Below are 13,426 nucleotides of genomic sequence, written 5' to 3' on the forward strand. Positions count from 1 at the left end.
ACTTCACTTTGTTAATCAAACTCGAAAAATCGAACCTCATGCACATTCCACGAGAAAAGAACGAAGTCACCCATTAAAATTCTTTCCTAACGGACTTTAAATTTAAAAAAAAATTTTTTTGTTACACTTTGCCTGTGCTCTTTTGTGTTTGGAAGAAACCACTCTCACTTTTGAAAATAATTCCTGACTCTCCAGATGTCTATAGGGAACAGCCCTAATTATCTCTGGTTCAATGAGGATACCACCTCACCTTTCCTCTTACTTGCACGTGACACCGCAATCCTCCCTACTGAAAACATAAGAGGCTTCCCCTTCATCATCCAGGTTTCCTATTACTCTTGCTACACATTTGATGACCCATCATTTTCATAACATCTATATTAATCTGGTAATCCGCTCTTGTAGGATAAAACTGTCTACTGCCCCATGAGCGACAAACCATTGAAGATGAAGGATCTCATCCCTGTGAAGTTCACACCTGTGGATGAGACATTGGACCGAGTTGGCCTCATAAATAGGCAGGACCGCTACATCTGCGCTGTGACCCGTGACATGCTTGGCAATTCTGTTCCATGTGCGGTACTCCGACCATCGTAAGTAAAAGTGGTTAAGTTCACCTTTACTGCCATAATGTTATTTTGGCTGCCTACCTTCCTGCTTTGGAAGAAAAACTACGAAGTATTTTGTGGTGATAAGCATTGTAAGCAGAAAAACTGTCACTGAATAATTGTAGAGATATCAACTGATTAGTATTGCGCCGGGGGGGGGGGAAATCAGTGGGCTAGAAATAAAACAAATTTTTCATGAACTTGGGAGCTAAAAAGTTGGAACCAAAATACTCTGCTGTGGATGTGTTTACTTGTTGATTATTCTTAGACTCTGGCTAACAGGTTGGCGAGAGGAAAAAAATGTGAACACACATGTACAGTGTGTTACTTTTACATGTCTGTGCACGGCACAGAGATGTGCAGTGTTACCAGCTGGGAAGCAGCCTTTACAATGCAGTTGGAACCACGCAGGCTTTACAAGGCATGTGCCTATACCTTGCATGCCTTTACCACACCAACTCTTACAACAAATATATGCTTTTATCACACAAGTCTTTACAACGAAAATGTAAGTATTTCACAGGTAATTGTATTAAAAATATATCTATCCTACCGGCAGTCGCCAGTGTGTAGTTCTAGTTAAACTGCATTTTAATAGAAATCCAGTCCTTTCAGTTGTCTATATCTTTAGTGCCGGTAGACGAATCTTCAAAAAGTTTCCCCGAAAAATCGACACTCATGCCAGCTTTTGTCTGGAAAGTTTTTTGGGTTGGCCCGTCAAGTGGGCGCTGAGAAAAAGGGGGAGGAGGGGTCACAAAACACGCTTTCCCCACGTTAATTTCCATAGGACCTTTGAACAAGCCTACAGCCCAAACTGCTGGACGGAATTACACCAAATTTAGCAGAAAGGTAGATTTTGGTTAAGCAGATCACACTTTCACTTATTTGGTGTTAATCCATTCAGTCATTTTAGAGATCTTAACCGGAAAACAGATTTGTATATATAGGGACGTGGATCCACCAGCGGAGGATCTGTGGTCACGCGCTACAGCAAAGTGCTGATTGGCTGGCCGCACCTTCACAGAAAAGTTGCAGCCACCATTTTGTTTGCCATGGAAACGGTCGCTGGGTTGAAAATGTGTTTGCAAATTGAATAAAGGGGTCAGGTGAGATGTTTCCTGACCTCTTGTACATGTAGTAAGGGAGGTTGGAGCATGTATCCTGGGCTCAGAAATGAGAAAATACTTTTCTTTTTGCCACTCTGGAATCTAGGTATCCCTCGTGGGGCTCAGCACCGGCCCCCGTGTAACTCCATGTGGGATTCGCAAATTTAGCGCAACGGAAAAAAATATGTTTTTTTTTATACTCTTGCTTCCTGTCGGAACAAGTCATATACCCATACAGACACTGTCACACCCATTCACAACCCCATATAGAGACTCGCGCATTCATTCGCAAACCCATACAGAGACTGTTACACCTATATTGACACTTTTACACCCACTCACATACCTATACCAACACTCTCACCAATTCAGATATTGTACAGACACTGTTACACCCATTCATAAACCTATACAGAGACTCTGACACCCACACTTAAATCAATACAGAGACTTTCACAGCCACTCACATACCCATACAGACACTCTCACATACCCATATAGACACTCTCACATCCACTCTTGCATCCACTCTTAAACCCATGCAGACGCTGTCGTACCCATTCACAAACCCATCCAGAGACTCTCACATCCACACCGCAGTTCCGTTGTGATCACATGATCGGAATACAAAGCCATAGAGTTCTGGCTGACTAGCCTGTCTCACCAAAGAAGTACTGCAGAACTAAAAAAGAAAATTTCTAGAAAAAATATATTAACATATTTTGAATAACAAAATATTACAAATCATTTTTAGGTAAAAATTTAAATATGATTTTTTAAATTAGTTTTAAAAAAAGATTTACAAAAAAAACAATGTATTATAAATATGATTTTTTTAATTAGTTTTAAAAAAGATATACAAAAAAACCATCTTTTATTTTAAAAAAAACAACTATAATTGATATTCTATATTTTCACAACTAAGCTGACATTTCAATCATGCAAAACTAGAGTAATTCAGCAGTTATAGTTACCTGAAATAACTATAACTTACGCTCCCGCAGTGCACTGCTTATGACCTCACTTATTACATCACTCATGGCATGGTCAGTGACATCCGTATTGACATCACTGATTACATCATCCACAGGCACACCCACTCACAGAACCTCTTGTACCCCCACACTCAACCACACAATCACTCAAATACCCATTCACAGACCCATACCAGTAATCACACACCCACTCACTCTTCCATAAAGTGACTCACACTCACTCATACAGACACTAACACAACCATTCATTCACCCTTACAGCCACTCATAAAACCATTCATCCACCCATACAGCTACTCGCACAGCCTATGAAAACATCCACTCACACACCCATACAAGCTCTCACTCACATATCCACAGAACCACTTGTACACATTCACACATCTATACAAGCATTCACACATCTGCTCACTCACCCACACAGCCATTCACACGGACACACTCTTCAATCAGTCTCACACACCAAATCACTTAACCAAACACCCTCTTACTCGCCCATACCACCACTGTCACCACAACTCACCCATACAGCCACTGACACCAACTCATTCACTAATACAGCCACTCACAAAGCAACTCACTTAACCACACAGCTACTCGCGCACCCATATACACAAGTCACAACACAGCCACTCAATGTTAGCAGTATCACTCCGTAGTAGTGCACCTAGTATGCTAATTTTACTTTTGTAATAGGTTAGTATATATGTTTAAAAATCATAAACTCTTAGAAAATACTTAAACTCACTGGATGATGTCATCGGTGATGTCATTTGAAATGTCTTGAGTGAAGTAATATGTGGGGTCAAAAGCTGTTCATTGCGCAGCGTAATTTATAGTTAGCTCAGTAACTAAAACTGCTGAATTTCTCTGGTTTTGTAAGAGTGTAATATCAGCTTAAGTACAACATCCCTGTAACCTTTGTTTTTTTTCAGTGAAGATATATATATATATATATATGTGAGGTTTTGGGTGGCAAGGGTAGTTTAGGGGGAGTGTGGGATTTTGGGCGTCAAGGGTATTTTTAGGGTGGGTATTGGTTTTTGGGTGGCAAGGGTATTTTTAGGGTTTTGGTCTGGTATGGGTTTAGTGGTTGTGAGTTAATAACGTAAGTGTTAACAGCAACTTCCACTCGTATTTAGAAGGATACTCAAATGCTACTGTATCTGAGTATCCTTCTAAATACGAGCGGAAGATTGCTGTTAATAGTGGTGGATTCCTGGTCTCAGACTGCCGCATCTTAGTCTTGTTTAAACCGGGCTGATGGATGTATATGGATGTGTATGTGTATATATATATATATATATATATATATATATAATCGATATCCTACTGGCGGTTGTCAGTAGGTAATTATATTCAGGACCTATTTTCCATAGGAAATCCGCAACATTCTATTTGCAATAACTTTGCCGCCGGTTGACGAATCTTCGCGAAATTTTCAAAACTCGTGGGGCGCTCCGGTCCACTCCCATCTGAAAGTTTGGGGGTGATTCGTCTAGTGGGGGCTGAGAATAATTGGGGCCCCAAAACGTGTTTTCCCCATGCAATTTTCCATAGGAACCTTTAATCGCAGCTACAGCCCAAACTGCTGAATGGAATTACACCAAATTTGGCAAAGAGGTAGTCCTTGGTAAACACTCGTGCCTTTTGGTCAAATGGTGTAAATCTGTTCAGTAGTTGTTTAGATATTAAAGAAAAAAAATACATATATATCTGGGCGGAGCCTAACAGCACATCTCATCGTGAGATCTGATTGGCTGTCAGCACTTCATCCAAGAAGTGTTGGCAGCCATCTTAGGACCAATATACATGATGGCACCTCATTAAAAAGCATTGCAGTTAATAGAAGGTTTTAAGACTTTAGTTGCATTATAAATCATTTGTTGATGGTACCATACTCATTTTAGGAATTGTGGTGTGTTCTAAGGTGATTTTACCATGTGAAAAAGCCTTCTGCTGGGATATCATGAATCATGTTTGAGAGAAAACTAATTTCTCATGCTTTTCCCACAGAGGTTTAGAAGGTGATCTATAAGCTAAACTAAGAGCATATTTTCTGTAAATTCACATTATCTTTCTCAGTCATGTGAGAATGAAGTCTGACATTCTCAGTAAAACATGTACATCCAACAAGGGCAGAGACTGTCAGTTGATTGCTTTGTATTCTACTGCAGCTTCCCAGAGTGTTCTAAAGAACAACTAGAGTGCTAACAGCCTTACTTATGACAAAAGTATAGCACACCTGAAGCCATCTTGATTGGAATAATGGAATAAAGTGGTAACTCTTAAAACATGTAATTTAAAAAGGAACAAAATGAGGGGGTTCATTTTGCCATAGAAAGTATAATTAGTGCTGCAGAAAGAAAAATTTGGGCACATTTGGAGTGACTTCTCAAATCCTCTTCTATTTCATTAAAAAAAGGTCTGACATGCAGACTGAAACATGTACTTTCAATTCCAGCAGCAGACTATCCCTGGTGAGCAGTAGCTTTACTACAGTGATCTAATGTGCAACTAGAGTGCTAACATTCAGAATTTATGGCAAATGTGTGACACATCTGAATGCCTTCTTGATGGAACCAAAGTAAAACACTGAAAGTATTTTATACTGAGGAGACTGTAGTAAATAAGGAAATTAGGAAACTTCATAACAAATAAGTCTCCCAAGATGGCCACTAGAGACAAAAGTAGCACACATATCACCCAGATGTAGTAGAAGAGAGCGAGTAGTAGAGAGTGCTAGAGAGTGCTAGAGAGTGAGTGGTAGAAGAATGAGTGGTAGAAGAATGAGTGGTAGAAGAATGAGTGGTAGAAGAGTGAGTGGTAGAAGAGTGAGTGGTAGAAGAGTGAGTGGTAGAAGAGTGAGTGGTAGAAGAGTGAGTGGTAGAAGAGTGAGTGGTAGAAGAGTGAGTGGTAGAAGAGTGAGTGGTAGAAGAGTGAGTATTAGAAGAGTGAGTATTAGAAGAGTGAGTATTAGAAGAGTGAGTGTTAGAAGAGTGAGTGTTAGAAGAGTGAGTGTTAGAAGAGTGAGTGTTAGAAGAGTGAGTGTTAGAAGAGTGAGTGTTAGAAGAGTGAGTATTAGAAGAGTGAGTATTAGAAGAGTGAGTATTAGAAGAGTGAGTATTAGAAGAGTGAGTATTAGAAGAGTGAGTATTAGAAGAGTGAGTATTAGAAGAGTGAGTAGTAGAGAGTAGTCAGATGGTGTCAGTCGGTGTCAGTCGGGGTCAGTCAGTGTCGGTCAGTCAGTGTCGGTCAGTCAGTGTCGGTCAGTCAGTGTCGGTCAGTCAGTGTCGGTCAGTCAGTGTCGGTCAGTCAGTGTCGGTCAGTCAGTGTCGGTCAGTCAGTCAGTGTCAGTCAGTCAGTCAGTGTCAGTCAGTCAGTGTCAGTCAGTCAGTCAGTGTCAGTCAGTCAGTCAGTGTCAGTCAGTCAGTCAGTGTCAATCAGTCAGTCAGTCAGTGTCAATCAGTCAGTGTCAATCAGTCAGTGTCAATCAGTCAGTCAGTCAGTGTCAATCAGTCAGTGTCAATCAGTCAGTGTCAATCAGTCAGTCAGTCAGTGTCAATCAGTCAGTGTCAATCAGTCAGTCAGTCAGTGTCAGCTAGAGCAGCTCTGCTGACCTGCTTCTCTGGCTCAAAAGCAGCTCTGCTGACCCGGTTCTCTGGCTCAAAAGCAGCTCTGCTGACCTGGTTCTCTGGCTTTATAGCAGCTCTGCTGGCCTGGTTTCTCTGGCTCTAGAGCAGCTCTGCTGACCTCGTTCGTAGGCTATAGAGCAGCTCTGCTGATCTGGTTCTCTGGCTCTACAACAGCTCTGCTGGCCTGGTTCTCTGGCTTTATAGCAGCTCTGCTGGCCTGGTTTCTCTGGCTCTAGAGCAGCTGTGCTGACCTCGTTCGTAGGCTATAGAGCATCTCTGCTGATCTGGTTCTCTGGCTCTACAACGGCTCTGCTGACCTAGGTTCTCTGGCTCTACAACAGCTCTGCTGGCCTGGTTCTCTGGCTCTAAACCATCTCTGCTGACCCGGTTCTATGGCTCTAAATCAGGTCTGCTGACATGGTTCTCTGGCTATAGAGCAGCTCTGCTGACCTGGTTCTCTCCCTCTAGAGCAGCTCTGCTGACCTGGTTCTCTCCCTCTAAAGCAGCTCTGGTGACCTGGTTCTCTGGCTCTAGAGCAGCTCTGCTGACTTGGTTCTTAGGCTCTAGAGCAGCTCTGCTGACCTGGTTCTCTGGCTCTAAGCCGCTCTGCTGACCTAGTTCTCTGGCTCTAAAGCAGCTCTGCTGACCTGGTTCTCTGGCTCTAGAGCCGCTCTGCTGACCTGGTTCTCTGGCTCTAGAGCAGCTCTGCTGACCTGGTTCTCTGGCTCTAGTGCAGCTCTGCTGATCTGGTTCTCTGCCTCTAGAGCAGCTCTGCTGATCTGGTTCTCTGCCTCTAGAGCAGCTCTGCTGATCTGGTTCTCTGCCTCTAGAGCAGCTCTGCTGACCTGGTTCTCTGGCTCTAAAGCAGCTCTGCTGACCTAGGTCTCTGGCTCTACAACGGCTCTGCTGACCTAGGTTCTCTGGCTCTACAACGGCTCTGCTGACCTGTTCTCTGGCTCTAAAGCAGCTCTGTCCACTCCTACAATCATCCTGACAGAAGCGTGTCCTTATCTAATCACTCTGCTGAAACATAACTGCTTATAAACGTATCCTTTTGTCAACTACTAGCACTCTAGGAACCCAGTCACTGTCTATGCACTTGCAGAATGACTCCGGCATTGTGACAAGCAGTGGTACAGTCAAATGTGCACAATATATTCGGTCCCTTTAACCCCTTTCAGACTACTGAGTCAATCCTGCAAAAGTCCAGGTAATAGTCATGCTTGTCTGGAGTCACACTGTGAGTCTGTGTCCACTCCTACAATCATCCCAACAGAAGCATGTCCTTATCTAATCACTCTGCTGAAACATAAGTCCTTATAAACGTATCCTGCTGTCAACTACTAGCACTCTAGGAACCTATTCACTGTCTATGCACTTGCAGAATGAATCGGGAATTGAGACAAGCAGTGTTACAGTCAAATGTGCACAATTTATGCGGCCCCTTAACCCCTTGCAGACTACTGAGTCAGTCCTGCAAAAGTCCAGGTAATAGTCATGCTTGTCTGGAATCACACTTTGAGTCTGTGTCCACTCCTACAATCATCCTGACAGAAGCATATCCTTATCTAAACTCTCTTCTGAAACATAAGTGCTTATAAACTTATCCTGCTGTCAACTACTAGCAATCTAGGAACCCAGTCACTGTCTATGCACTTGCAGAATGACTCCGGCATTGAGACAATACCTAAGCACTTACAAATTAACTGAGCACTCTGTTTACAGTACTGTCATCATTCTAGTTACTAGTGATGTTCTTATAGAATGACCTAGGCACCAACACAAGTACACGTACAATATTCTGTGCACAATCACTACAAACCTCTAAGCAGATACAAACTATTGGTACGCTCCACTAAATACTGAAGTAGTACTCATACAGTCTATGATACCTCCTGTCAGTCTCATGCAGTTTGTCAATCAGCCATCCAGCACTATGTTCTTATTGTATCACTCTGCCAATACCTAAGTACTTATGGTGCTTATTTACAAGCCCCCTGCGCCACCAGTACGTCATTTTTTGTAACGTAGTGATGGCGCTAGGGACTCCTCCATATTTACAAGGGGAGGAAAAGCCATCCTGCGTGGCTTATCCTCTCCTTGAAAATACGACCTATTCAAATGCAGCACTTTGCGTTGAAGGGGCGTTCAATGGGTGTTGCTGTGTCTGTTCCCACACAACACCCATGGAATAACACATCTCAAGACTTACAGGAAAGTGTAAATCTGTAGATACGTGTGAATGGTGGACCACCCTAGAGGTGGTGTAGCGAGGCACAACAAGGAGAAATGTTTACATTTCTCCTCGATTTTTCCCCTTTCAATGCATGCTGCATTCCACAGCACACAGTGAAGGAGGAAAATGCCTTTAGTGATTGTTTTTGTGCAGGAAGGGACTACTTCCTGCACAAAAACAATCTCCCCACGACACAGATATCCTTGCACCATGGTGCAAGGGTGCCTGCGTCTCTAGATGGCTGCAGTTTGTGTGCTAGTGCAGAGGGAGCACAGAATTGCGACATATTCATGTAAATATGTCACATCCCTGTGCTTCAGAAGTGCCGCAGCGCTGTGCAGCTAAAGGGATGCAGCAGTTCCTCATAGATCTGCCCCTATAAATTCACCATACAGTACTAATGCATTCTTTCAGTCAATCATGCTCTACACATACATTCAACCAAACTTTCAGACATTACTATGCGATTTATAGTTCTTTTTTTAAACCAGATTAGGGAGTTCTGAACTTTTTTTTCCCTTCTGTTTTTTGTTTTCTATATTTTTGTAGTTTTTTTTAAACAATTTTGTACTTTTTTGGTATTTTTTAAAAATTGAACAAAAAAGGAACTAAGTAAACAGTTGGCTTTTGGAATTCAACATCATTCTAAAAACAAAACAAACAAAAAAATTTGCATTAGTGGTTCCGTTGAGCTGCACAAATAGTGTCCACTGACTGTTCACCATAACAGATGATGGTTTTGCATTTAGTGCCGTGCTGCTGCAGAAAAGCAAATTCTGGGCGAATGTCTACTGGTGGTGCTGAAGCGGACGCTCCGGAGGTGCTAGCAATGCCGGTAGGTGGATTTTTTGCTGCACGCCTCATTTCTTCTCGTGCCAGATTCTTCAGGTGAATGGTCCGCAGATGTTTATACATACTCTCTGTTCCACAGGAGTATTTCTTGTCACTGCCTCGCGACCGGACCCTGTCACACAGCAAGCATGTGACTTTTCTTGCGTTGACCTTTTTTTCTCCGGCAGGAAAGGTGAAAAATTTCCATACCACTGATTCAGGCCTCTGCTTGGGTGGATCTTCCTCCAAGATATCTTCATCTGAACAATGATGAGGAGCTTGCGACCCAGATGCCATTTCTCCAATGCAATTTTTTAAAAACACCAAAGAAATTCCAAAATCAGCTCTGGAAGAAGAAGAGATGTCTCCCATCAACTGCTCCAAACAGAATAATTAAAATGGATGGGGACCTTCATTAGTTACAGTGGGAAATGTTATGAACTAATCAAATCTCAAGAAGCGCACACCCGACGTGACTTCGCAAAAATAAATTTAAAAATAATGAAAGTTTATAACAAGTAGAAAAATATTATGCTAATGAATACCTTAGATAATCTTTTGCCCTAATATGTACATTAAAGAGACGTACATATCATTTTAGAACATAAAAAAAGTCACGGGAGTCGCGCACCCAGCACGTATAAGAAGTCACGTGGGGCCCGCCACCGCGCAAGCATCTCGTACCGTAATACGCATGTGTTGCGAATGCGCGGAAGCAGGAGTCGTGGACCGGTTGCGCACACCACGTAACATTGCACGTATATGACTCGTCACTCACCATGCGCAGGGATGTATGAATAAACAACTACCATTTAAACTATGAGTGCATAAACCACGAAGGCTAAACACCGACCACAGCCCAACCACTACATATTGTACAACGACTTACTAAACCACGAAAATGTATGTATTCTCATATAACCCGAATCTACTACTACGTTTAAAACAATGCAAGATTGAAACAAGAAAAACATGTATTTAAATTAATCAACACTTCTATTGAAAACTAATTATACTAAAACTTTTAATTTACTATCAAATAATGATTTTTAAGGAATACAGATAAATTTATAGGGAGAGTTATGTACGTAAAAAAACGATTTAACATAAGGTCGTCATCTTTTTTCTCAGACATTAAAAAAACGGACTCTATAACATTTTCATTTTTTTAAAAAGAATGCACTCGAATAAAGCAAATAAAAAAGTCCAACCACCCTTTTCTGACCACTTCAACTGTGAAATGAACACTGAATTTATTGAAATCGAATTTGAACTGTGAAAAGTCGCATCGAGCACAGTACAGAATAGCATCATTGAAAAACAAACCTTTAGTGCCATCTACTGGCCAAACAAGGTTAATTTATACAAAACATATAACAACAGCGTAATTAAAATAAGTAAATGTATAAATAAATTCAAAAAAATAATACTTGTACATTTTTTATTTAATTATTGACACTTCTGGTTTGGGAAGTCGGGGTTCAGATACAGTAGTTGTTAAGGAGGTTGTGGTTCAGGTTCAAGTCGTTGTTTGAGAGTCGTTTTTAAGCCCACTCGTTGTTAGGGATTCGGTATTGAGGTTGTTTCCTCATACGCAGATCCTTCACAACTTTTCCAAAATGGCAGCTAGAATACGCGGACCTGCTGCAGTAGGTACGCTGTGGGTGCGCGACTCCCCAAAAATTTCCCCCAAAAAATTTCAAAACAAAATTATATAAATGTATTAAAATACAAAAAAACAAAATAATGAAAAATATTTCAGTTTTAAATGTATACATTTTTTTGCAATTTTCAGAAATATATAATGTTGTTTAATAAATAAAATATTTATAAATAAACAGTTAAACTAGAAATTCAGTACAAAAAAATAGGTATTACTACTATTGCACTTGAAAATTAGCATTTAAAAAACCTTTGAAATTCACTTAAAAAACCATAGGTTTCAGAGACATTCTAGTTAGAAATTAGCATTTAAAAAACCTTTGAAATTCACTGAAAAAACGATAAATTTCAGAGACGTTATAGTTTGGAATAGGCATTTAAAAAACCTTTGAAATTTACTGAAAAAACCATAGGTTTCATGAGTGTTATAGTTAGCTGGACATTTCACTCGTACAAAACCATAGAAATTCCTCCGTTATAGTTAGTTGTGCTAACTATAACTCGCGTGCATGCAATGCACTGCTGATAATGTCACATATTACATCATTCATGACCTGGTCAGTGACTTCACTCAATCAATCAGAGTACTTGTAGAGCGCGCTACTTACCCGTGAGGGTCTCAAGGCGCTGAGGGGAGGGGGTGGGGGTGCTGCTACTGCTCGAAGAGCCAGGTCTTGAGGAGTCTTCTGAAGGCGAGTAGGTCTTGGGTCTGCCGTATGTGGGTAGGGAGGGTGTTCCAAGTTTTGGCGGTGAGGTAGGAGCAGGATCTGCCGCTGGAGGTCGTTCGTTGGATGCGGGGGACAGCGGCGTTGTGGAGTGCTTTGTGTGCGTGGGCGAGGAGATTCAAGGTGATCCTCTTGTCAACGGGGAGCCAGTGTAGGTCTCTCAGGTGGTGGGTGATGTGGCTGTGGCGGGGGACGTTGACGATCAGTCGGGTGGAGGCATTTTGGATGCGTTGTAGTCGTCGTAGGTGTTTGGCTGGGGTTCCTGCATAGAGTGCGTTGCCGTAGTCCAGTCTGCTGCTGACGAGGGCCTGTGTCACCGTTCTTCTTGTTTTGGTCGGGATCCACTTGTAGATCCTGCGGAGCATGCGGAGGGTGTTGTAGCAGGAGGAGTAGACGGCGTTGACCTGTTTAGCCATGGAGAGGGAGGAGTCGAGGATGAATCCTAGGTTGCCTGCATGGTCGGTGGGTGTTGGTGCTGTTCCCAGTGTGGTCAGCCACGAGGAGTCATCCCAGGCTGAGGGGGTGGGTCCGAGGATGAGTACCTCCGTCTTGTCCTAGTTCAGCTTCAGACGGTTTCTCCTCATCCAGTCGGCGACGGCCTTCATTCCCTCTTGGAGGTTGGTTTTGGCGGTGTGTGGGTCCTTGGTGAGGGAGAGGATGAACTGGGTGTCGTCGGCGTAGGATATGATGTTGAGGTCGTGCTGGCGGGCCACTTGTGCGTGGGGGTGCCATGTAGATATTGAACAGCGTCGGGCTGATGGATGAGCCCTGGGGGACGCCGCAGAAGATGTTGGTGGCTTAGGATCGGAAAGGTGGGAGGCGGACGCTCTGGGTTCTGCCGGAGAGGAAGGATGTGGTCCAGTCAAGGGCCTTCTCTTGGATTCCGGCTTCTAGGAGGCATGTCTTTAGAGTGCGATGGCAGACCGTGTCAGAGGCGGCCGACAGTTCCAGGAGGATGAGGGCTGATGTTTCGCCGTTGTCTAGTTTGCACCTGATGTCGTCTGTAGCAGCGATGAGGGCTGTCTCGGTGCTGTGGTTTCGTCTGAATCCAGACTGGGATGGGTCCAAGATGTTGTGGTCTTCCAGGTGGCGGGTCAGTTGCCTGTTGACGATTTTCTCGATGACCTTTGCCGGGAACGGGAGCAGGGAGATGGGCCAGAAGTTCTTGAGGTCCTTGGGGTCCGCCTTGGGATTCTTGAGGAGGGCGTTGATTTCAGCGTGCTTCCAGCTTTCCGGGAATGTTGCTGTTTCGAAGGAGATATTGATGACCTTCCGTAGTTGGGTTGCGATGGCTGCATCTGCTTTGTTGAATACGTGGTGTGGGCACGGGTCTGACGGAGATCCTGAGTGGATGGAGTTCATGACCTTGCGTGTCTCGTCATTGCTGACGTTGGACCTGGAGGTCAGGCGGATGGCGCTGGTGGTGTTCCCAGGGGAGGTGGAGTCTGGCGTAGTCGGGGCGGTTGTGGTGAGTCGCACAGTTCTTGTGAGGGTGGGATGTCGTTGGCGCAGGGGTTTGTGATGCTGAAGAGTTATTTGGTGCCGTGTGCATTGTTGTCCAAGCGGTCTTTGAAGGAGGATCTCTTGGCTAATCTGATGAGGTGGTGATGTCTGCGGGTGGCGTCCTT

General features: G+C 43.2%; 1 protein-coding gene across 2 annotated transcripts in view; it reads left to right on the forward strand.

Annotated features, from left to right (window-relative positions):
- The window catches only part of NOSIP (nitric oxide synthase interacting protein), a 68,760-nt gene that overhangs the window by 40,641 nt on the left and 14,693 nt on the right, over positions 1-13,426 (forward strand). For both annotated transcript variants that reach the window (XM_078655286.1, XM_078655287.1), the window contains exon 7: positions 406-593. In XM_078655286.1, the coding sequence (XP_078511412.1) occupies positions 406-593 (188 nt within the window). The remainder of the gene's footprint in view (positions 1-405; positions 594-13,426) is intronic.

Source organism: Lissotriton helveticus, chromosome 7, assembly GCF_964261635.1.
Source record: "Lissotriton helveticus chromosome 7, aLisHel1.1, whole genome shotgun sequence".
In the NCBI taxonomy this organism is placed as follows: Eukaryota; Metazoa; Chordata; class Amphibia; order Caudata; family Salamandridae; genus Lissotriton; species Lissotriton helveticus.